Here is a 24,249-nt window from a genome sequence, read left to right on the forward strand (position 1 = left end):
TGGGGGGGGGGCGCAAGGTGGAAGTTTCGCCTAGGGCGCGAAACTTCCTTGCACCAGCCCTGCTGCTCCCCCTCCCCCGGGGCCACGCTTGGCAGCTTGCGAAGATCACAACTGACTGAGAGAGGCTCCAGGACTGACCAATCGCAATCGCCGGGTTGGTGAGCACTGGCCTAGAGAGTCTATCTTGCTAATATTGGACAGCCCTGGACTGAGGTAGATCTGATGTTCACAAGAACCTAAACTTTGACAGAATTGTGGAATCCTTCTGCACAACCTAAGGAGTGAGAAAGCTGCTAAATTAGCAGTACTCACCCTAGCTCAGGAAAGAGCCTGCGACAGTTCTACTCTCCTTTTGGGCCTCTGAAGATAGACTTTAATTATGCTAGTGAGTTGGATTAAGCAAGTATCAGTCAATACTGCTCAGAACTTACACCTGCAGGCCAGGCCTTGTCAAATTTGTCATCCACCTAATGTTGCTGACCTTTGCTGAACTACAAGCTGCCTCAAAAATTGAACATTTTTACTCTGTTGTAGTAACTTGTTGCTGTACTTACCTGTGCAATGGGAAACGTACACAGGTTTTCTGCTATAAGAGTCAATGCATCTAATGTCATAGGACAGTCCAGGGGTGCACTGCATACACAGTTGGTGAGTGGAGACAGAAAATAGCCAGAAAAGGTGAAGAGATACTTTCCCAAACTTACAGCTTTAGATATACTGGTTTGAAGGGGAGGAACATACAATACTTTAGCAATTTTCTTCTTTTATAACCACACTTTAAAAGCAAAGACCATTCAAAGAAAGGCTCTCTCCTAACCCAATAGAAACTTGCATTGGTTTTAATAAAGGAATTGAGGAGGGAGGAATTAAGCCCCTCTACTTGGATACAGAGCCACTGAGGATGTTGTCAGCATCAGGTGGCCCTTGTCAATAGTAGACTAGTAAGGGGGTGGGGGGGTGGGAAGCACATTTTATAAGTAATATATTACAATGAGTGAGAGTTTAGCAATGGTTCCTTTTACTAGTATATGCAGAGCTGCAGTACAGTCTGTTCAGTTATGCAACTACAGCACCCTGCCTGTAGAAGCAGGGCCCCTGGAACTGGCACGAGCAGCACTGCCTTGGCTAATTTATAACCCTATTCAACAGTTACATTGCTTAGCCATGGAAAGGGAAAGCAATTTTACAATCTGCAAGTTAAATATGAAGAGCCTCTTGCTAGAAAGTTAAAACCCGAGTGACGACAAGGGCAAGGATTTTAAATTTAATTAAACTTTATTACAGTGCACATTATTTTTAATATATATTTATATAGAGATGTACTTGAAAAATCAAATGTATCCAATAATAAAAAATACAGCACATTAAAGTAGTATAATGCATTCCAGTGTATAGCTGAAGAGACATTGGGATTTCAGAAAAAACTTCTGAGAAATTACATGACTCCCTACCATTTTAGAACTGGGCTACTTATTTTCAAAATTCACATCAACCAGTAACTGAAATATTTATTAAAAAGATGGATTTTGCACTCAAAATCTCAAGGCGTGAAGACACTGGGGCCTTCAACATAAGTTTTATTCAGGGGCCGTGTTCAACCCTGGCAGGCACAGTGTGGTTTAGTATTTCCCTGCCATACCGATATACGTAATCCCCTCTGGCAAAACCAGGCCCCTTCCTGGACCAAGAGGAGAGCTCCATCCTCCTGCTCACTTAATCCTCAGCTGTAGTCCTGGAGGAACTGCCTTTTGCTGGGGCAAGGGGAAATGAAGTGATTCAGGCTGTAATTGTTTCCCCCAATACACCTCAACCCTGCTCTGCAGTTGGTAAGGGGAATTCAGTCACCCTGCGCTCATAGCCAAAACTCTCCCCTCCACTGCTCCGGCAATGGGGCTACCATGCCCCCCCCCTCCAATATAGCCAGGGTCTGCCCTTTCCTGGGCTGAAGAGTCTTTTGGCCTTCCTGCTCATTAGATCCTTTGTTCTGTAAGCATGCCAAACCGTGCTGTAGTCTGATCCAACTGCTACATTCAGGGAGCCATATCCCTGAGAGGAGGAGTGTGGTCCTCACCCAGGGGAACAAACCAAACCTTTAAACTAGGATTATTTTCCCTTGGTCTCTATACAGCAAGAGCGGACAGTATGACCACCCCCCGCAAAGTCAGCTGCAGCCAACACGTGCCAGTGCGGGCACTGGTGCTATCTTGTTTAATTCCAGCCAGCACCACCTAGGGAAAGGTTTCCCCTCCACGTAGTCTGTTGCAGAGCTTGCCAGGATGTGTGTACTTTGACCACGGATGTTTTTTTCTTCCTGGCTTGGAGCAGGTGGTGGTGCTGTGCATGCAACTCTTTCACACCGTTTGCAGACTGGGGGAAGGGAATCAAAGGGAGCAGAAGATTGGGAAAAGGGACTGAGCAACTCCTTTGTGCATCCACCCTTCGTCCTGGGAATTTCATTCTGCTTTTTTCAGAAAAATCTGAAAAGATAGAATGGAGAAGAATAAGAGAAAAGAAGCAAAAGGCCTCAGGGTAGGGCACTTTCTCAGGTACAAAACTTCCAGGCAGTCCCCCCGCTAGCAGGGAGAGAGGTCACAAGGGTGAAGACACCTATGAAGGGTATTAGAATGAGGGTGGTTTTTTTTTTGCTAATTTGTTGCTGACAAGACACCATCTTGAGGGGATACCAGAAGATCACGTGATTGCAGCCTGCGACTAGTCTTCAAAGGGTTGGTCCCCACACCCCTTACTTAGCGATGCTGGTGTGGGGACCAGCAAGCAAGGTGACAGCCCCATTTGCAGGACACAAATGATGTTAGAGGGCAGAAAAACCCAAATCCCCTGACCCTCAGGCTATTAGAACTGTGGTGGGTTTGAAGGGACACTATCAAGAATTTAATTAAACGTTTAAAAAATACTCGGGATGTTTAAACATTCCTTGTACAAGCCCATTTTCTCCCTTCTCAGCTGTCTGGCCAGTAGTAAGGGGCAAGCACCTATTCCTTTCTCCAAAGGACTGGGTTTAACGACAGTCACATTACCAGGAAAGCACTTGCCCCAACTAGAGTAACAGTCCCTCTGTGCAACTCACTCGAACTCCACAGGTTCATCTCTATATTCAAAGTTCTGTACAAAATGCATTGCCACTTAGGGGCCTATCCTGCTCCCATGGACATCCAGGTGAGCTTTTCCATTAGCTTTCATGGGAGCAGGATTGTGCTTCTAAGACCAGGGACTCTGGATTCAACAGGATGAAAAGGCCACTCACCCTCCTAACCTCTCCCTTCAAGGAGAACTCAAAATCCCCCTCACCCCTTTTACCCTGATATCTATTCCTCCTGTGTGGGAAGAATTCAGGGGGTGGGGAGGGGTTCTGTCTGTTCCAGGCTGGTGGAGGGCGCTGTCCAGATCTAAGCTGCTTTTTTTAAGCCAGAAAAACAAGTTACCTCACTCAAGATGATCCACACTGGAGAATCAGTCTGGATGACCAGACGGATGGCTTCTAGAGGCCCAAATGAAGGGTCCACTTCTCCTTCTGCAATACCCTTAGAAAAGGAGCCTGATGGAGAAAAGCAGACAGGTCTGGGGTAGAATATCCTCCCAAGAGCAGCTGAACTGTCCCTGAGGGCTCCCCCAGCATCAAGCAGTCTCATTTTCAGTCTTGTTTTCCAGTAGCTGTTACAGAGCATCAACCCAGGCCTTCGCTGGGAGCCTTTGATAGATATGGTCCTGTACAAACCAACCACTCTTACTCTTTAAGCAGCTGCAACATTTAAGTGTTGCTTACCACTGAACCTGTGAGAGGGTAACTGCATATGCTCATTGTTTTTAGTTTGCACACAGCACCAAACTACCTGATTGATCCACTGCACTCTCTCAAATGAAAGGGACTCAGGGCATTGTGAGGTCAAATATAAGCCCTTCCCAGAATAGCAATACCTTTAAAAAAAAGTGATGTATCTCACAACCAAAGAAACTGGATTCAGAAGTCTAGAAATGCAGAGCCCTACATGGCCAGTAGGTGGCAGTGTTTCATAAATTAACATTTAATGTATCTACCTAAACATTGTGAAGTTGAACAGGGTTGTGGAGAAAAGGACAGTGGAAGGAGAATATTTAGCCCCTTTATTTTCCTGAGCATGTCTATATGGTGGCAAAGGCCACGAGAATGCAAACAGCAGCACAGGAATTCCCCACACAGCACTAGCTACCCTGAACCACAAGTTAGAGCCTGTACTTTGTGATAAAGGAGCTCCGTCTCCAGAGATTTTCTTCTGCTTTTTAAGGTGTGATGAAGAAATCTTTCCTGTAGGGACCTTTCCAGCGCTACGATCTCCCTAGGTGGTGTATTTGATCCATGTGTCCACACCAATGTATGCATGAGCCCACACTACTGCCTGCTCTGCAGAACAGAACCAGAAAAAAGAAGGTGCAATTGACTTAAAAATCACATCTATAATTTTCCCCTCATGGTGAAATCTTTGCTCTCTCCAGCAATGCCCCACTTGGGAACCCTCAAAGCCATATTGCAGCAGCAAGGATCCTGGCACAAGGCATCTGAAAACTACTCCTGTTGGTGCTGAGAGGAAACTCGCGGGAAGTTACTAACGAATGCACCACGACAGCATTTTGCTTAACTGAAAGCCAACTTTGTTCATTCCCTTCAGGTCTGTTCAATTCCTCTTTCCCTGCCCTAGGAATCAGCTTTAATCCTGCTATATTGTTACATGAGAGAGAGAGCGCGCGCGTCCTGCAGAAAGGAGAATTGTGATTAAAACCCATCCAAGTTTTGGCTCATGGAGAAAAAAAAAAAAGCCTACCTTGCTTTACATGACTGACTTTCAATCTCATTTCCAGGCAAATCAATTCCAAGCAAGGTTTTCAGTGGTCGTTATTCATTTGAAGATCAACAAATGTGGTGCATTATCAGCAAACAGCAGACCAGCGTTTGCCTTGAACCAGTAATTTACCTATCTGTATGTAGCCATCTGATGTCCTGTGGTACTTGAACACTGTCCCTCTTCCCTCCTGCAGGGCTTCCTTATCTGACTGGAGACTCTGTGCGGGAAACAGACAGTCATTGCAGAAAGCCAGTGGCGAGAATTTAGGAAGCTGCTGTGGGTACAGCATTAACAGCCAGAGCCATAAAGCAAACAGCATTGCAACTTTCAAAGGAAATCACTGTAGCAACATGTAAACTTGTTGTAAGGTCTTTCCTTTCAAGCACTAGTATATTAAAACATACACGAGAGGTATTAAACCATGAGGTCTCTCTACTGCCATGGGCTTGTGTCTTAACTACAGACAGGCAGTAGCAGCACCTGGTTTACCCCATGGCTTCGGGTATGAGCCAGGACTAGGTTTTGGGTTCCGATTAGACAGCACAGTAGTTTTACATGCTCTTCTTGAAAGATTTTATCCCAAAGTGGTGGAAATCTGACAAGATCATCTGTTCTGGGCCTAATGAGATCCTGGATTAGAATCACAAGAGAACAGGTGTTCTGCAAGATTCCATTGGCATCTGGACTGGAAAGTAAGCCCCTAATGGTTTCTGATCTGAATTGGAACAAAAACCATAGGGGGATGGTTCAGATTGGGAATCTGAATCGACCTGCCCTCCCACCCACCTTGTAATTTGATTGGTTTTGGATTGCAGGTTCTGGTCTAATTTTAACCTATATAGAAGTTACATATCCAACACCAGGCCGCCATGTGACTTTGAGGACAACTGCAGCAAGGAACCAGCCAGAGTCTTCAGCTGGTAGGAGCAGCTGCAGACGCAACCAAAGCAGGGACTGCTGCATTTGGAGGGAGTGGGGAGCATAAAATGGGGCCCTGCTCAGGCTACCTCTTGCCCCAACTCAGAAGCATGCAAGGGAGACCCCTGCCCCCCTCTGTCAGCACTAGAACTCAGGCAGTGCCTCCCCTCCCCATGTGGTGGTGGTGGGGAAACTGCAGAAGGGAGCCAGCCAGAGACTCCAGGTGGTAGGAGCAGCTGCAGAAGTAGCCACAGCAGGGACCACTGGACATTCAGAAAACTTTCTACAGTTTTGACGGGACCTTCTCTACCCTGGGCTGATTGGCGGTTTACTCCAACCCTCTCCCTGCCCTTCCCTTCAGCTTCATTCCATACCTGCCCCTCTTACTCTCGTCCCCTGCCCTGTCCCCCTCACCCCACTTCCCTTCAGCATCTCCTTTCCCTTCATCTGTCTGTCTGTTTAGCTGATCCCCTCTGAACTAAATCAAATGCCCAGCCAAAGTCATGCCACAAACACGACATTTGCCGCAATCACTCTGCTTGCATGTTAGACCTTCCCCCCCCCCACCGGTGTCTGTCTCGTCTGTCTAGACTGTAAGCTCTGCAGAGACTGTCTGCTGCTCTGTGTTTGTGGAGCGCCTAGCACAAACCATAGGCACCAAAGGCACCACCGTAATAGGCATGATTATTAATAACGAAGTCAGAATAGTCTGATACTAGCAGGACCAGCAAACACGTCACAGCCAACAGATCACGTGCACTTACTAAACATTTCCCTTCGAATTTTAAACTCCCCCCTGCAAAACTTTCACTTCTTCCTACTCCCAACCACCAGCCCGATCCCCCAAAACTTACATCAAAGGGCAAAACCTCCACAGTCGTATTGAAGAGTTTGTCTTCAGGATGTTCAATGTTGCCACTGCGGAAGAAGAATCTGTGTAACAGAGACCAAAGCTGTAAGAACCTGACTGGATTTAGAGGTGCGGGGGGACCATCGTGTCTCCTGCCAGGAGTGATTTATCGAATGTCTGAACCAAATAGGCAGCTTTACGCTCACGGAGAGCTGCTTTCATTGAGATGGCTCTTTATGCAAAAACAGCTAATTATGGATTATTGTTTCATTGCATTTACAAGTGAAGAGTTCCAGTGCGTATGGGAGCAAACATAAGCAGTTATCCCAATGAGAGGAACTTGAGAGGTAACAGAGTGAGCTGTGGATGAGGGAGGGCTGCAGGAGTTCTGGGCAGGCTTCATAAATGGATCTTCTGGATAAGGGGCTTTTCATGTCACCATTGCTGCAGGTGTATTGGGATTATAACACACACACACACACACACACACACACACACACACACACACACACACACACACACACACACACACACACACACAGAGAGAGAGAGAGAGAGAGAAAGAAAGAGAGAGAAAGAAAGAAAGAAAGAAAGAAAGAAAGAAAGAAAGAAAAAAGGGAGTCTCAGAGAGGAGATGCCTCAACCCCAGATCAAGACAAAACTGCCAGGCCTGGTGAAGTGACATCTGCACACATCACCACATCCTGGGCCTGACCAAGAGCCATGTGAAGATGAGTTTTTCCTTTCTCTGGAAAAACAGGTCCCTCTAGACCCTTAGCATCCAGCACAGCTTCCCCTCATCTGTAAAAGTGGGAGAGCGACAGCAGTGCACACCTGCCTCATGGGGGAGGGGAGGCTCTGGGATGGACATTTGCATACCATTTTGGAAGTATAATGTGAGTGCTGAGTAGTGCTATTATTGTAGGCAAAGCCAAGGAGCAGCACTGATACCACTACTTGTCCTCAAAAAGAGAAAGGGTTTCTGCAACACCTGCTACCAGGGTACTGGGAGATTGAAAGGGTTACTTGCGGTGGTCGGGGGGTTGAGGGGAGGGATGAGCAAAGCCTTACTCTGGGGCATGCTTAGAGACGAAAAACCCAGGCAGGACTGTTTCCCAGAAAGGTCAGGCTCCTACTACTGACTATCAAGGCAGCAAGAAATCTGACCCATAAACTACTCTCCCCACTTCAGTTCCAATTTTATTCTCCTATAAAGGCCCCCCACGCGCCCCAAGGGAACTGCACTGAGTCAGGAGACCCTCCGCCCTTTAGACACGATGCATTCACAGAGCTGCGTTATCTGCCAGCAACACAGAACTGGGTATTGACTACAGCTGTTTCTATTATCGTGCTGCTCTTCCCTGGCAGTGGTCAGAGCTATGCAAAACCAAGTCTAGAATCAGGGTGTGCAAGTTTCTGCCCTGCAGCCAACAGGATGGGACACCAGTCTGGGCACAAGGGACAACACTCCAGAGAGGAAAATCAAGACATCTAACACAAGGAGTGAAACGACAAAGACTTGCCTTTGCAAGGAGGGGCGGGGCAGCAACTACTTAAATGCAAAGGAAAGTAAAATGGAGTCAGAGAAGCAGCCTGCACCACTTGGGATAAAAATCAGGGTAATATGGGGACAGAAAAGGGGAAGCCCATCTCAGCCCCTAGTTTTGTATATTTCCCCCACCGCTGAGCGCACCCCAACACACTGACCTTTCGATGCGGAGTGGTTTAAAGAATCTGAATCGGATGAAGTCTCCTGCCATGGGGGTGAATGCCCAGAAGAAGTCCTCTCTTAGGTAGGCTTTCTCCAAGGTAAAGTGTTGATAGGTTTTCAGACTGGTGCTCACCTCTGCGGGAGGGTTGACATGTTCTTTTCGCAGGGCTTGCTTTCCAAAGTCTTTGTCCTCAACACATACAAAGCAAAGCAAGAGTGAAGTCTCACACATGGCTTTCATTGAATGAGAAATAAACAGGGTTTCCAGCTTTAGGGAGACAGAAATTAAAGGCTCCAACATCCCAGTGCCAAAGTATCAATGCAACATTTACAGAATGTGAGATGGAAGCTGGTGCGCAAAGGGCATGGGGAAAAACAGAGCCCTCGGGTTCTTTTGGGGAGCTGATTCCCAGGAGCACAGGGCTGCAAAGGGGAAATCATCATATGCACTGTGGTAGCACATAGGAGCCCCAATCAGGACCGAGGCCCCATAATGGTAGGTGCCATACAAACACAGAACCCTGCCTCAAGCATCTTACAAGCTAAGGAAAGACTTAGTTAACCTGGGTCAAATTATTTGCCAGTGATTGAGTTATATCAGAGAATGACTGGGTTATTTGGACTGGATTATACCATATATTTATATAAAGTGATATTTTGTATCAGGTACAGAGCCATACTTGAGTACAAAGCATGCTTCTCACATTTTTACTGCATAATATACTTTCCGAAAAAAATTAGTGGCACTACTTTGTAGTTGGATTTTGTTGAAATTTAAATAGTCCCCCTCCACCCCCCATACAATTTACACTGTTAAGAAGTGAGCCTTAATTTGCCTAAAAATAAACACCAAGAATCAGGTAAAATACAGCAACCCAGAATGACCGCGACATGACAAGAAGGGCTGTTACACTACAAGCTCAGCTGTGCTGTGATGCTCAAGACTGAAGGTCAAGTACCTCCAGCCTCTGACTGGTGTTTCCACCCTTCTCCAACCTCAACCTCTCTTCAAGTGCATTGCAGCTCTGATGCACTCAAACAAACGGGATTAGGGAAACATGGCTAGTGAATGTGTCCTAACCTCTTTAGTCATGGCACGTGCCCTGTTTCAAGACCTGGTTTCCTGACTGAATTCCGATTTCCTTCCAACACATTTAAAAAAACTTTCATTATCTCAGGAAGTAAAACATTCCTCTTCTGTCTGGTGCCTCCCTTCCGCCTGTAATGCCCTGAATGAAGCAGCTGCTTCCCCTGCTCAAAAAGTTAGAAAACTCAAATGCAATTGAATCTATGAATTTGCATGACACCAACCACCACAGCATTAACAAGCAGCTTTTAGTACAGATTACCTAGCAACCAGCCGTCCAGTGATGACAGGAGGAAAAAGGAGAGACAGGGCAGTTTAATAAAGGTGTCTAAAATATTCATTTAAATTTGCTGAGCTTGAAGGTGTCCCGTGTTGAAAAAACAAAAGGGGGAGCAGAGATGCTGCATTACTCCACCCCCAAATGGAAACCTGGCCATTAAGATATGAAACTCCAAGCACCACATCTGATTTCCAAAGGCGGCAAGTTGGCGTATGCATGTGAATCCAGAGTGCAAGAAGGGCCTGACATCAGGGAGATCTTTGTGGGTGGGGGAAGAATGCGATGCCACGGTGTCAGATACCCACTTTCAATTTCTGTATCTTCCCAGCCAAGGAGGAGTGGGTTCCCACATGCTGGAAGAGTGAGGGCTTGAAGCGGATTCTCAGGTTCGCCTTCTGCCTGTCACAATGTTTCTGAAATGAGAAAGCACAGTGAGAACTCTGGCTTCTGCCTTTGTTGTGCAGAGCACCTGGATCACCAGGAGTGGGGGAAAGCAAAGGTCAGGTCAGATCATGGGGGAGAGAACCATGGGAAACACCCTTTACTCTGCCTTTGATTTGCAAGTAAGATGAATCTGTCAGTGACTTTCAGCTCATTATGCAGAAGGATTCGGTGAGCTGGTCCACCAGCAAGAGCAATGGCACCTATGCTCTTATTAATTCCAAGTGCCTACATTTCAAACTCTCCTCCTCACCCAACACTGCCAATTGTATTCTGCGATCTGCCTAATCAGTGCCCTTCCTCCCTAAATTCTCAGCTGTTAATACCAAAGGAACAAAATAGATCAGCCTCTCTGGTTTGCCAGGAAACTCATTTCGCTCCTCCCTTCTTCAATCCCTGGAACTTCATTGACTGGTTTAGCACTTTCTCCCAAACAATGCTCCTCTCTCTTTGGGCAAGTTGGGTACAAGCTCTGGTAGGGTTTTTATTAGTTTGCTAGTTCCTCTGGCAAAGCTGTTTGGCCTGATTTCAAACCACCCCAACAAGGTGGGGTTGAAAGTTCAACTCTAATCTGAACTACTGTTATCAGGTTCACATTCTACAGAAGAGAGAGCGAGCAGAAAGGGACAGAGGAAAAAAACAGTGAGAAAAACATTGTGAACGTGGAGCAGAGACAGGGCCGGCTCTAGGCACCAGCAGAGGAATCACGTGCCTGGGGCGGCACATGCTAAGGGGCGGCATTCCATCCATTCTTGGGGCGGCACAGTCCAAGCAGCCTGTTTTTTTTGCTTTTCGGCAGGGGGGGGGGGGGGGGGGGGGGGGTGGTGTTTTTTTTTTTTTTTTTTTTGCTTGGGGTGGCAAAAATGGTAGAGCCGGCCCTGAGCAGAGAGGAAACCAGACAGAGAGAGATTGGGGAAAGGAGCAGAGAGTAGTCCGAGGGAAAAGACAGTCTAGTTATATCATAAAAACAACAAGGAGTCCGGTGGCACTTTAAAGACTAACAGATTTATTTGGGCATAAGCTTTCATGGGTAAAAAAACGTCACTTCTTCAGATGCATGGAGTGAAAGTTACAGATGCAGGCATTATATGATGACACACGAAGAGCAGGGAGTTACCTCGCAAGTGGAGAACCAGTGTTGACAGGGCCAATTCAATCAGGGTGGATGTAGTCCACTCCCAATAATAGATGAGGAGGTGTCAATTCCAGGAGAGGCAAAGCTGCTTCTGTAATGAGCCAGCCACTCCCAGTCCCTATTCAAGCCCAGATTAATGATGTTAAATTTGCAAATGAATTTTAGTTCTGCTGTTTCTCTTTGAAGTCTGTTTCTGAAGTTTTTTTGTTCAAGAATAGTGACTTTTAAGTCTGTTATAGAATGACGGCTACCCCGATAGTTATATCATATCCAGGACACCTATTAGAAGCCCCTGGCTTATGGGGATTTATCCACAGTACATTGCACAGGAGTTCCATTAGCTAGAAATTTAATTCAGTTTTCCTTGTGGGGAGGGCAACGGGATGCAAATATGGATTTAAGCACAGGGAAAGATAAGGCCTTTTTTTGGTCCAACAATTTTTGTGACCCCACTTATAGGGATGTCCGCAAAGTATCAAACTCAATGGGATCTGTCTACGTACCTTTTATGATGGGCTCTCTGAATGCAGACCCTGCACTATACTAAGAGCTAAAAAGGGGGACAAGCTGCATAGAATCCCATCAGTGGTACTCAAGCCTTTCTTGCTAAGCAAGCCCTTGGCACGGCCCACGTTACCTGTGCGGTACTGCCAACTTCAAGAGAGCAAAAACCATGAGTTGGACTTCCAGAAATCATGTTTGACTCCAAGAAGTCATGAGATTGGCCCCAAAATCATTACGTGTTTTTTAGCTCGGTCTCTTGATGTTTGAACTCCCCCTGCCCATCCCCAGGGTGTGTGCATGGTAGTGTTGCCCACTCTCCCATATGTACTGGACAAGGTGACTTTGGCCCCTGCTGCAGGAGCTCTCACCCCCCACATCTGCCCGTCTTCTGCCCAGCAATTAATCCTGTCCCCCAGCCCTCCTCCATCAGTTTGTCCTCACCCATCCCCCGTCAATTCAGTCTCCCTACCCCCATCACCACCCCATCAGTTCAGCCCCCCACCCCATCAACCCCCACTGCCCTCAGTTCACCCTTCCAGAACTCACCCCATCTGCTCAGAACCCACCGTCAATACAGGCCCCCAACCCCATCAGCCCCCACCCTCCTCACTTCAGTCCCCCTGCAGCCCTCAGGCCATGGTTCAGCCCTCCCAGCCTCACCTCTGCTCCTCTTAGGGTTTCTTCACCCTCCCCAGGCGTGGGGCGGGGGGCTGCAGTGGGGTCCCCTCTCCCGTTTCCCAGGCTGGCAGGGGAGCAGCCACCTGCGCTTGACAGCGGGAGCCTGGCCCCGCCGCCCCACACCTGAGGCTTGACGGGGGAGCCCCCGCTGTGGCTGACAGGATTGCTAAGTAAAATTAAGCCTCACTTTTAGAGCTCTCAGACGTAAGGATTTTTTTTTTCCAGCCGCAGCTGGATACCCCCCCGCCCACAATCCTGACATTTGAGAGTTCTATCGTGAAATAATGAGCGAGGCTTAAATTTACTCAGGAATTGTGACTCTCACGATCAATCCGCGAGAGCTGGCACGTCTGCCTGTGCCTCCCCGGAACCTGGACATTCCAGGGGTATTCTCTGCAGGCTGCATTTGAGCTAATCCCTTAATCCAACTCTCATTACATTATAAAATTAAAACTGGCCCTGTTAATGGGAGAACCTCTTTGCACTGCCAGCAAAAAACACAGCTCATTTCAGGTCCCTATTTTAACCTAGATGGGAAAAACAGGTTAGAGTATGTTAGTGCCCTTAACACCCGCTCCCCCCCTTTACTCATTTTGTTAAGGACACATTTAATGAAAGCAACATTGTCCTAGGCACATTAGGGTGGGGAACTGCTCCGCTAGTAACAGCAAGGTCAGCTCTTCATATGCAACTTTATCCCAGGTAAATCTACAATTAGTTTTCAAATGTAAAGAGAACAGGATGTATCCAGATCAGGCAAAGCACTTCCCAAAGAGCTCAGGCCAAGGAAACTTTTAATCAAGAAAGCAAATCCTAGCGCTACCAATCTGATTCGACACAGTGGGATTTACAGTCACGTTTCAAGGGGCGCTGCAGAGAGTTAATCATGCACACAGTGGGAGAAGGAGCCAGAAATCCACACTAGAATTAGGTTAAATTTGTAAAAAAGCAACAATTCAGAGGTTTGCAGCATCCCCTGAGAAGACAGTGGAGGGGAAGCAGTCAGGTAGGAGAGTATGAGCTAACCTGGCTGCGCAGTGGGAATTACATTAAAACACTGCTCAAGCTAAATACAAGGGGGGTGGTGGTGGTGAAGGGGAAGCACCAGCTGCATCTCATCACTCCTGCATGGAGCAGACGCGCAAACAAATCCCAATCTTGCCCAGAGGTTCTGTAGGATATGTTGATTGAGAATGGGTCTGTCACCCAAGAGCACACTGGGCCAAAACCGCCTGAAGAACAAACAAACGGTGTTCAGAACACAAATCACCCTACACACAAGAGGATCTAAGGGATATTGCTACCTATCTCTCAGAGCGAACAGAGGAGAAAAGATAAAAACCTACTAGAGACAGATACTAGCCCTGCTTCTCTGGGGCACTGACCTCTGCTTCAGGTTTAAATGTATTCAAATACAAGACCAGAGTGTGCATCTGGCAACGAGTTCATCTCACACTCACGGCTGCAACCCTCATCCTCCAATACCCTCCCACTCCATCCCAGTTACTCTGATCTCTTGTTGTTGCTAGTTTAATTTAGAACACCAGAAAGGATGTCCCTTTTTTATTGTCATCTGTAAAGCATCAGACACACACAGCATGGTAAACAATAGATCATAATGACCACAAGACAGCAATAAGGATTCCCCTAGAATCCCCATGAAGCATCTCTTAGCAACATGCTAATCTGGAAGGCAACATATTGAATTTTCCAAAAAATTTTTCCTAGGTAAGATCCTAATGAAGCTTTCCTGGCTAAATGAGATTAACAAAGATTCAGAACAAAATTTCATCATCACTACTTCTTATAAAAAGAGATCTTCCCATCTTTCCCAGCAAGTTCTGGACATTCAGAGCAAGTGCAGAGTGGAAAGATTCTTCGTGCCTTCTGTGGGGATTGTTTACTTACCGCATCTTTTTCTGGATTGCACACTTTCACCCAAAGGATGTGATCAAGGAGCCAGTCAATGGGCTTGTCCTTGTAGAACATGAGTATAAACTCCACAATCAGGCTGAGATCCAGCGATTTGAACATCTTTCCTGAAAGCATATTTGGATGGAGAAGAGACAAAGCAGATACAGTATGAAACAAACAAGATCCAGCAACTGAAAAGAATAACAAGTTCCTCAGGGGAAAAACTGGTTTATCTCCTTGCATCTCTAACGGAGTTTCAAGTAACCATGGATTTGCGCAGTTGGAGCTTATGCATCAGCATCACTGATGCTGCCTGTACAGTTCTAAAATTAGCATTCATTATAGAACTGTTGCTAGCGAGTTAGCAACACACACCATTATGAGTCCCACTGAAGTCAAGGTCAATAGCATGGAACACTCACACCAGGTGGGGAGGGGACACCAGAGAGATATGGGTGAAAATGGAATTCATGCACAGTTCTAGTATAGATTATTTTCCTGCCCGCAGAGTTCAGAAAAACATCAAACCCCATTAAACGAATGTAGCCAACACCCAGCAGAGGAATATCCAAACTGCTTGCATAACCATACAGTGCTGCTCCTGAAATAGTTCTCAGCTGATGTAAAACTTCCTCCAGCCCACAGACTGAGCGTGTTATGGCAGGTGCTTCTAGATCCCATCCAACCAAGAAGCAACCAGTCACATCCAGGAAGCGAGCCTCACTGCTGGGCCACTGGGCAGATTTATTTTTTTATTAAAAATGAATCAGAATAGCAGTAGTTTAATGCTTGTGGAAGATGCAACATGGACAAGCATGGACTTGCACCGTCCCTACCCACTTATAAGCTACGTCTCGTAGGAAGCTTGGCCTGTTCAACACAGCACATCAGTAAAACATTATGCCACATAAAAGGCAATGAGACGCTAGAGGCAATTGCTGTTGCCATGCTCTGTGTTTTAGCTGAATTGTGTCAACAGGAAGGTGACTGACACACAGGTTCTCGTTCCAGCTGTGTAACTATCCCAGGACCAGGAGGCTCAGGACAGAAAACTTGGAGGTAGTTTATTTCCTGAGCAAGTCAAAGGGTCACTATAAAAAAGTGTTAGAAGAAGCCAAGCATATGGAATTTACCCTTACTGTGGGAAAACGTCTCTAAGCAAGAGGGTTGCTGTTTGTAAGATCTAGCCAGCTATGTGATAGCCACATTTGGAAGGTACTGCGGGGCGAGGGGGGGGGAGGAAGAGTCAGTTACCAATAAACCCAAGCTGTGAGAATTCCAGGATCATCCACTCCTCAGATGGCTGCTGCAGAGCAAAGTTCTTCATTGTGCTGAGATAGTTTGGTTTGGCTACAATGTCGTCCTCGAGCTGCAAGGGGAAAAGGAAACTTAGCACATGCAACAAAAAACACATGTTCTGTTCCAGTCTCTCCGCTGCACAACATTCGACACAGGAGGGCAGGGGAAGGTTTTGGCAAAGGCAGAGTTTGTTGTGGGAACCTACACTTCTAATCTAATCCAACAGGCTAAAGGAAAACTGACTCCTACTCTTTGTGAACCTCTTCCATTCCCGGGCAAAATTCTTTAGCCTGTTTGGCCAAAGGGAACTTTAACAGCTGTGTTGAGTAAGCTGCAGCTCATACATGACAGCAAAGGCACTGCTACTTTTCTAGCCATTAGACCAGGTTCCATTGTAAAGGTTTTCTGCAGTGTGGCACCACAAGTCGGCAAATTTCAAAGTGAGCCATCCCTCCCCACAGTTGCATGCTGCCCATGATGTAGAGCTAATATGCTTTGTTTTCAGGAGAATCTACATCACACTACAATGAAGACTTACGTTTTGGCTTGCAAAGGGTTAATCTAACCTGGTCCAAAGTAAATATCTGTGCACGCGCAGAGAGAGAGAGAGAGAGACAGACAGACAGAGAGATGGTTGAAGGAGAAATGCAGAGGAGTTCCTGAATCAGACTTGGGAGGATTGGATGTGAAAAAGGGACAGCATATCCTATGGGTGTCACATTTGGAGAAGAGTCAACACCAGAAACACTCCAACAGCATTTGAATTAAACTCTCCCTTCTTCCTGCCCCCACATCAAAGACTCCACTTTATGTTTTATACACACACACACACACACACACACACACACGCCCCTCCCCACAGTCACTGGTACAAGATACGTGTCTCAGTGAATTCATACATTCTCACCCCACCATCAAACTTACCTGCACATAGTAAATGCCTTTGGACTGGGCATACATCATTAAAAAGCAGTAATCTAGGTTCTGTTTAGTTCTCCACCTGCAAACCAGACAAATTTGATGAGAACACCACTGCCTTACTACCAGCCAGCAGATGCTTCATTTGGGGAGTGTGACAATCTGTGTACCCTTAAATTCACCCCTTTTACAGGACTATGATAAATTCTGTACAAAGTATGCCTTGTAAGGTGTCATTTGAAAACTCAGAATTTGCTGATCATTATTGTCCTGGTAAAGTATGTGTGGCAACACTGCATGTAAATTTATAAGATTCCTCTGTATGGTATTATTAAGACATGTTCCAAGTCTGGGGGAGCAGCCACAGACCAGTTCCCCAGAGACAAAAGGCTAGCCAACACCTCAGCCAGGTGTCTACAAAATCAAATGAACCACCGCTTGGTTAAGTGGCCATTCTTTGGCAGGAAAGAGGATGTGGGTGAAAATCTACATCTTGACAAAGAAATAGCTGGGGGTTCCCATCCACACAGACTTTCTGTCTCCTAAATCTCAGTTGGAGATGATTCCTGAATAAGAGAAACAACTATAAGAGAGGAGACATCACAAATTATCTCTCCTTTTCTCTCAACGGCATCCACAACACCTGAAGAACAAAGGAAAAAAGCTTTGGACAGGGGGAAGGGATTCTGACTAAAAGGAATTCAGCCAGTAAAACTGCTAGAACATGTGGTGACAGACACTTTGCTTTGAATTCACTTAGCTTGTTAAGTTAGGCATTAGTTGCATTTTACTTTTATTTTCTTGTAACCCAATTCTGACTTTTATGTCTCCTTACTTGTAGTTACTTAAAATCTATCTTTTGTAGATAATACACTTGTTTTATCTAAACCAGTGTGTGTGTGTGGGACACTCCATTTGGGATAATAGGATGTGTGCATATCATTTTCTATTAATAAAAATGACAGACTTTATATGAGCTTGCATTGTCCAGGAGAGAGCTGGGCAGTTCAAGACACATTTCTGGTGGAAAGTCTGGGACTGGGAATTTGCTGGTGTTGCTCTGCAGTGTAACGCATGAGTGGCTGGCCATAGCACTCATATACTATAACTGGGAGTAATTTACATGCTGGAGACTGTGTGTGAGCAGACCAGGAGTGGCTGCTCTCACAGCGAAGCAGTGTTAAAAGGCATCCCAGATTGGAGCACTGAGAGGACAGAGCTGTTAATCAGTCCAGATTGTACCCTGGGTAATGTCACAGGGAGCCAACACAATACACCTTTCACTTTCACCAGAGGAGAAGATGGGATAAAGAAAGCTTATTCTTTACTGTATGATTAGTTTGGAGTTAACTGGAAAACAAGTGGCTTCTCGAGGTAAGTATCCTGTAAGTTAGCAGCTTTGTCTCAGTTTGACTTGTGGAAAATAGACATGGGAAACACAGCAGAGCAAGCCAAGCCAAATGAAGCTAACAACAATGCATATTTACTAGGTCCTTAATTCTCACAAAAAGCAAATTTAAGGGCCCTGCATAAATCCACAGAAGTGTTTATCTCTTCTGAGTCAGGAGTATACAGAATGTAAGTATTACTTATTACAGATTTTTAAATCATCTGGTATTACCTGACTCTTTCCTTGGGGTCACCAAAAGATTCCCGGAGGCGAGAAAAGTCTGGATAGAAATGTGGAGAGGGGGAAATGACTTCCAGGAGACCAGAGTGTATTTCCTTGGGGAACCTGAGAGAGAAAGTGGAAGCAAGCAATTGCTGTACCAGGCGTAACATGACAGATTCAGACTGAAGTCACTTGGAAAACACCAGACCGTGGAATCAAACAAAATTAACCTCCAAGATAAAACCTCTATAGTAGTGAATGCACTTGCAGGCTTAGTTCTAACAAAAGGACAGCAGCAGGGTACTTGTCATGGGATTTTAAATCTCCTCTTCCCCCAACTGTTTCTAACAGCCCCATGTAAGCCTGGAACTGCAATCTGTTTGTATACCAGTATTTTTCTCTCTACTACATGCAAACATGTTGATTTGTTAGGGTAGGTTGCTCAGGGATGCTGGGCTGATAGCATAGATTTTCTTTTTTAAATGATCCACAAGTGTTGTGTGTGGAATGCCTCAAACATTGGCAGGAGGAACGACACTCACCACATAAGGGAATGTAAGCCTTATTTCTTCCTTTTAGGTTCCTCCCCTCAAGTCACACTGTCCAGGTCTCACTGTGCTACGATAGTCCAACATGGCTATAAGGCGGCATCCCTGTAGGAGCACCAAGTTGGCACATTTGGGAAAGGAGGGGAATACCATCAGGGCTGTTAATAAGCATATGATGAGGTTTTGCAGAGATTCTAGACTATTTTAAAGGTAATCTGGCAAAGCACCAGCACATGCTTTAAAAAAGGTCACTTACGAGGCCCTCCCTCACAAACTCACTCCAATGGGTTCCCGTGGTAGCTGTGATGCAGCAGAATGGGAGCAGACCAGCTGCCACTTCAGAGGTGAGGAACCTGAAGAAGCAATTTGGATCCACTGATGTCTAAGTGTCCCACCTACCACTTCTGCTTGAGGCAATCTGCATTTAACCCCTTAAAAATATGAGTCTGTTTTGATGAAAAACATAAGCATTTATTTGCAGGTAAAGCCCTACAGACAATTAGCTTGACCCCAGCAAATCTGGGGGACCCAAAGTCTGATTTACTAATATAAGGTGGCTATACAGGTGTTTGCAAAGTGTCAAAGTAAATGCCAGTTTGCAGAGATTATATTATGCTTATTTGATAGGTTACCAAAACCATTATAGTTGGTCTTAGTGGTTATTAGAAGACCACCAGGAATGTTACCTGATTTGATTTCCTATCGTGCCAAACAAAGCTACCAAAGTATATTTTCTGTGATATGGTTAAGAACAATTTAAAGGGTCACAGTCAATTAAAAAAAAGTCACTTGTCTGAAAAATGTGTACCCATTGTTACAAACAATATCCAAATACAGTATTACTGTAACTGCAAGGGATTAGACAGAAAGACAGCTTTCCCCCAGCGTTTTACACTGTACATTTTGACAGCACTCTATGTATCACCAGTAAGGCTAAGTTTTTGTCACGGATATTTTTAGTACAAGTCAGGGACAGGCCACAGGCTGCCATTAATTTTTGTTTATTTCCCGTGACCTGTCCCTGACTTGTACTAAAAATATCCGTGGGAGCTCTGGGGTCCCCCTGCCCCTGGGGCTGGGCTGCTGTGGGGTCCCCTCGCCCCGGGAAGCTGGTAGCTATAGGGTCCCCCCGCCTGCCTCCCGCGGCTGGGCAGTGGCATGGGGTCCCCCACCTGCTTGCTGCGGCCCGGGGTCCGGCCACCAGGTTGGGGGCTGGGAGCTGCAAGGGCAGGGCTGGCTGGGAGCTCCAGCCCCAGAGCAGAAAACGTCATGGAGGTCAATGGAAGTCACAGATTCCATGACATAATCGTAGCCTTAATCACCAGTTTCATTGTTTAACCCCTATAGTCAGTTAGTCTCCCTTATTTATGTGTCAGCATTTAGGCAGCAAGGGGAGGAACAGACACGACTGACTGACAGACTTCAGGACAGTAGTCCCCGAAACTACTTTTAACTTGTTTTTTAAATTGATAACATTACCAGCTGACGTCATGGTGTCCCTTTAAATTACCATTCCTCAAGCGATATCTGAAACATGGCTTCTCATTACAAATGCTGGGACGTTGATAAAGGAGCACTGGCGCTTTCCCTGAGCAACACACGCTTAGACTGTAGGCTTCCCCCCCCAATTGAATTTAAGAGATAATTTATGAGTTTATTTGGGGGGGTTGGAAATCAAATCACTAAGTTAATTCAAGTTTTAAACCTTTCACAGAGGGGCCCTTCCTTCGATAGTGCCTGGTAATTTCATCAGGGTACATCAGACAATCAGCTCATCATCCCCTGCTAAGTATACACTCCTGCCACAAAAGGCAGAAGGGTGGATCTGCCTCACTTTGCACAGCAAGACAGAGGGCTCTGTTTCAGCTCTTCTACAAGTGCAGTAGGAATACAATGCTTTTCTATTATTGGAAGCATGTCCCAAGCCCTCTCCCATCACCAGCTCAGGAATTGAATTGAGCCATTAGGTCACATCATCCTTTAAAAAGTCTTGCTCTTAAGGTTACTGTGGTTCTTTGGAAACATGCAGACACAGAAGCTGGACTGGATTCAGAGCCTCTGTGAGGACTGCTTTCTTCTTCCTCTTTGAGCTCTGATGCTGCTAATGCCTAGACCAGCTCTCTAATAACCATCTACCACAGGTTTCTCGTCAACATTTAGCAATTGTGAAGTTGCGGCGACCACTGTAACTCTGGGGCAGAAATTTGTTACACTAACACGCAATTCCAGAGAGATCACAGTTGCAGTGCCAGAGAAAGAATGCAACCTAACCTGGTGTAGCAAAAAGGGGCAGGGAAATGGACACTTAGGCGGTAACAGCCTTATTTTGGTGCCAGTCATGCTGTTCATTTGCTCTGACTCTATGAGCAGGCAGGATGCTGAACTATATGAGAATAGGAACACCCCTCCCCCCCAGGATGACTGTAAATATAAATAATCCATCTTCTCATAACAACACAGGACAGGAAGAGCGACTCAGATGGCAAGATCATGTGCATTGAGAACATGAAAGCACAAAACTGGTTGGATACAATCAGAAAGAAATTAAAGTTACAATACCATATATTTTAGAATGAGATGAATTTGGGATCAGCTTAATTAAGAGACAGGATGAGACTCTAGAATTTATAACGGAAAAATCAAGCCAACAAAAAGACATTTATTTTCTTTAACGAGGCTGTTACATTGTTACACGCCTAGTTCTCATCAGGGTAACGAATGGGAATTGCTTACAAGTTTTTGATGTTTTCTGCCACTCCAGTTGTATACTGTTCATCTGTCTGAAAATAAAAAGTTAAACATTGTAAGAAGAGATCATTCAGTTTCAGAGGAACCAACCATCAATACTTTAAATGCCTCATCCGGATTTATTCTCTGCCCGGGCCTGCATCTCAGAAGCCACTGCTAGTACTCCCTAGTCTGTGCTGTCAACACTTCCATATGCCATTCATTCATCTCCAGGCCTTCTTCTGTATGGCCCTTGTGCCTGAAATCCTCTCCCCATTTTGGTGGATCAAAACCGAACTCTTCTTCAAATTCCTCCGGTTTGGCCAGTGTTAAATCAAATAAAAATACTAAGTGTCTGGGGCCAAGGATCACATCCTCCTCTATTTTCTGTACAGTGCCAAGCAGGCTGTTGGCATTTAACTAAATGAACAGTCCCCGACAGAAAAGGAATTCTACCTTCGTCAGCAAAACAGAGGGGTTTCTATTATAACGTGTATTTATATTTTGGGTTAATTTCAGCTGCAAACCTGAATCTCTCAGTTGGTCCTGAGATTTGACCTGGTCACTCTCAGCAGCTCAGGGGAAGAGGCTAATCATGCTGCATGACACTAATAGAAAAGATATAAATGCGAAGACTCATGCAGGGGGCCAGTGGAGAGAAAATAAGGTCCCATGCCCTCTATTCCAGAATGCTGGATCAAGAGGCCTCCAAAGATTTTACTGCTCCGAGTGGTTCCACTGCTCTTGAAACAGCGAACACAAGTCTTAAGCCGGGATTTGAAAAGGAGGGACGATGACTTTTACCATCACCAGGAGTAAGTGCTAAACAATTGCTTGCAACGTCCTGCTCAGTACGAGGTGGAGCCAGATTTGGTGCCATGTTGGGGTGAGGAGTGAGAGGTCAGGGGTTTATGCCAGAAGCCAAGCTCAGGTGCTTTACCCAGAATAATGACAAGTCAAGTTTTTCTAGAGAGACGAGCTCCCCTTCTCCAAGGGTTCTCAGAACCACCGTGAGAGACTGATTTCTTTTCCCAGCTCTTCCAGGGTAACAGCTACAAAAAGGAAGGAAGATGGCCTTATATTCTGGGAGCGAACACACAACTCCCATCTGTCACTTTAACTGCCTCAGCACTTCGCATCGGATACCAAACACCACATCTGCCCACACATGCCATCCTGCTTTAAATGATGATGTAGGGGAGGAATGGGGCTCCGCCCCACCGTGACAGCACATTGCAATGCAGCAAACCCACTCCAAGAGGACTCTTCCTATTACAGCTGTGTCTAACTACTCTGACAGGGACAGCTGTCCCAGTGCCAACGCAGCTAGAGGACTCAGGCTGGAGTCTTACAACATAATAAGCAGGCTGCTTCCATCAGTGACCCAGTGGAATTTTTTTCACAACTCGTAGGAAGGAAGTTAGCTGCCAGAGCCAGATACTGTTGAATTGGGAGTTGATTCTCAGTTTCTGAAATACTCTAAATTTTAGAGGCAGTCATTAAAACCCCTCAGGATGGAGCCCATATCAGTTCTCTTATCTTCGCCCCTGCCCCTCCTAAGACTACAGTGGCAGCTTCATGTTGCCTAGATTCTTCAAGCTATCTGATGACTGTTCAAATCTCATACCATCTTTTATATCATTTTCTACCGTAGGCCTGAAGACTCGTGACCCATAGGCAGTGATGTACGAAGAAATGCACTCTCTGGATTGGGTGTGTAACAAGCATAGCAATAGTTCACACTTCTATAGCGCCCTCCTGCAGATCTTGCAACACCTGACAGTTAAAAGGACAGAGTCTACTGACCCCTTCTTCCTGAAGTAGTTTTACCTTCTATTGTTACCTGTAACATCTACTATTGCTGTAACTGAGACATGAGAAAGATTTCCTCTGTTTTTGTGCATTTGGCAATTTATTTAAGAATTAATTTCACTGTTTCTCCACAATCAGTTTCCCCTATCTGAGACAGTCTGTCATACTTCAAAAGAAGGAAAAACATTTTTAAAATATAGTGAGGGGAAAAAAAATTTGGCAGGGGGAACTCAGTACCTGAAAATCCTTGTGAATCAATTTAAAAAAAAAAAAGGTAATTTCACATTGATGCTTCCCTTTAAATCCTCACACGATCCCTGTGAGGTCCATTTCACAGACATGTACATTAAAGCACAAAGGCATTAAGTGACTTGCCCAAAATCACAGCCTGCCAATGAAGCAGTTTAGGAGAGAATCAAACCCATGCCCCCCAGTCCCAGGAGGAACCTACTAATCCAATCCCCCCCCCAGCACTTTGGATAGCAGCCACTCGCTCCTCAAGAGTGCGCTTTCCTTTTGTATAAAAAAGGCAAGCTACAGACCTGTAAGCATAATGCCACTCAAACCATCTAATTGCTGCTAAACAGGTAGCAAAGACAGGTATTTATCTTCACTCTGCTCCCGGCAACACACCACTGAGGTTTTGCTTGCTCAGTGGATTTCTGAAAACTAAGACAAATGCATTTTAGGCTTGAGAAAATAATCCAGAGGGGAAAGCGGTGGCGAAAAATAACCCTATAAACCTCTAGATAAAAGCAGCTCTAGTGGATTAACGCACCAAGGCTTTGTAGCTCCTGAATTTAGCAACTGATTCTGGCCCTGGGCATCAGTGCAACAAAATATGCTAGTCTTAGCCTTGGAGAAATGGGCTGGGGGATTGCAGAGAAAACATGATGGAGTCTTGGGAGGGAAGCATGAATGAGGTGGAGTGGTGTTTAAAGGGGTTCAGTCAACAGCTGCTTTGGAGTTTGTAGGAG

At 45.7% G+C, this 24,249-nt stretch overlaps 1 protein-coding gene across 2 annotated transcripts in view; it reads right to left on the reverse strand.

Moving 5' to 3' along the window:
* Window positions 1–956: 956 nt before the first annotated feature.
* MGAT4B (alpha-1,3-mannosyl-glycoprotein 4-beta-N-acetylglucosaminyltransferase B) overlaps window positions 957–24,249 on the reverse strand; it is a 94,867-nt gene continuing 71,574 nt past the window's right edge. The window contains exons 5-15 of one of the 2 annotated variants that reach the window (XM_024199773.2): window positions 21,467–21,513; window positions 18,195–18,308; window positions 16,580–16,655; window positions 15,611–15,725; window positions 14,351–14,481; window positions 9,990–10,097; window positions 8,314–8,507; window positions 6,611–6,674; window positions 4,968–5,055; window positions 3,444–3,556; window positions 957–2,477 (exon numbers count right to left, since the gene is read on the reverse strand). In XM_024199773.2, coding sequence (XP_024055541.1) covers window positions 2,454–2,477; window positions 3,444–3,556; window positions 4,968–5,055; window positions 6,611–6,674; window positions 8,314–8,507; window positions 9,990–10,097; window positions 14,351–14,481; window positions 15,611–15,725; window positions 16,580–16,655; window positions 18,195–18,308; window positions 21,467–21,513 — 1,074 coding nt within the window. In that variant the 3' untranslated portion in view covers window positions 957–2,453. Of the gene's footprint in view, window positions 2,478–3,443; window positions 3,557–4,967; window positions 5,056–6,610; window positions 6,690–8,313; window positions 8,508–9,989; window positions 10,098–14,350; window positions 14,482–15,610; window positions 15,726–16,579; window positions 16,656–18,194; window positions 18,309–21,466; window positions 21,514–24,249 lie in introns of both variants that reach the window. The other variant, XM_024199771.2, reaches the window with a different exon arrangement.

The sequence above is a fragment of the Terrapene carolina genome, unplaced genomic scaffold (assembly GCF_002925995.2).
Source record: "Terrapene carolina triunguis isolate 2854851 unplaced genomic scaffold, T_m_triunguis-2.0 Scaffold629, whole genome shotgun sequence".
NCBI classification, from domain to species: Eukaryota; Metazoa; Chordata; order Testudines; family Emydidae; genus Terrapene; species Terrapene triunguis.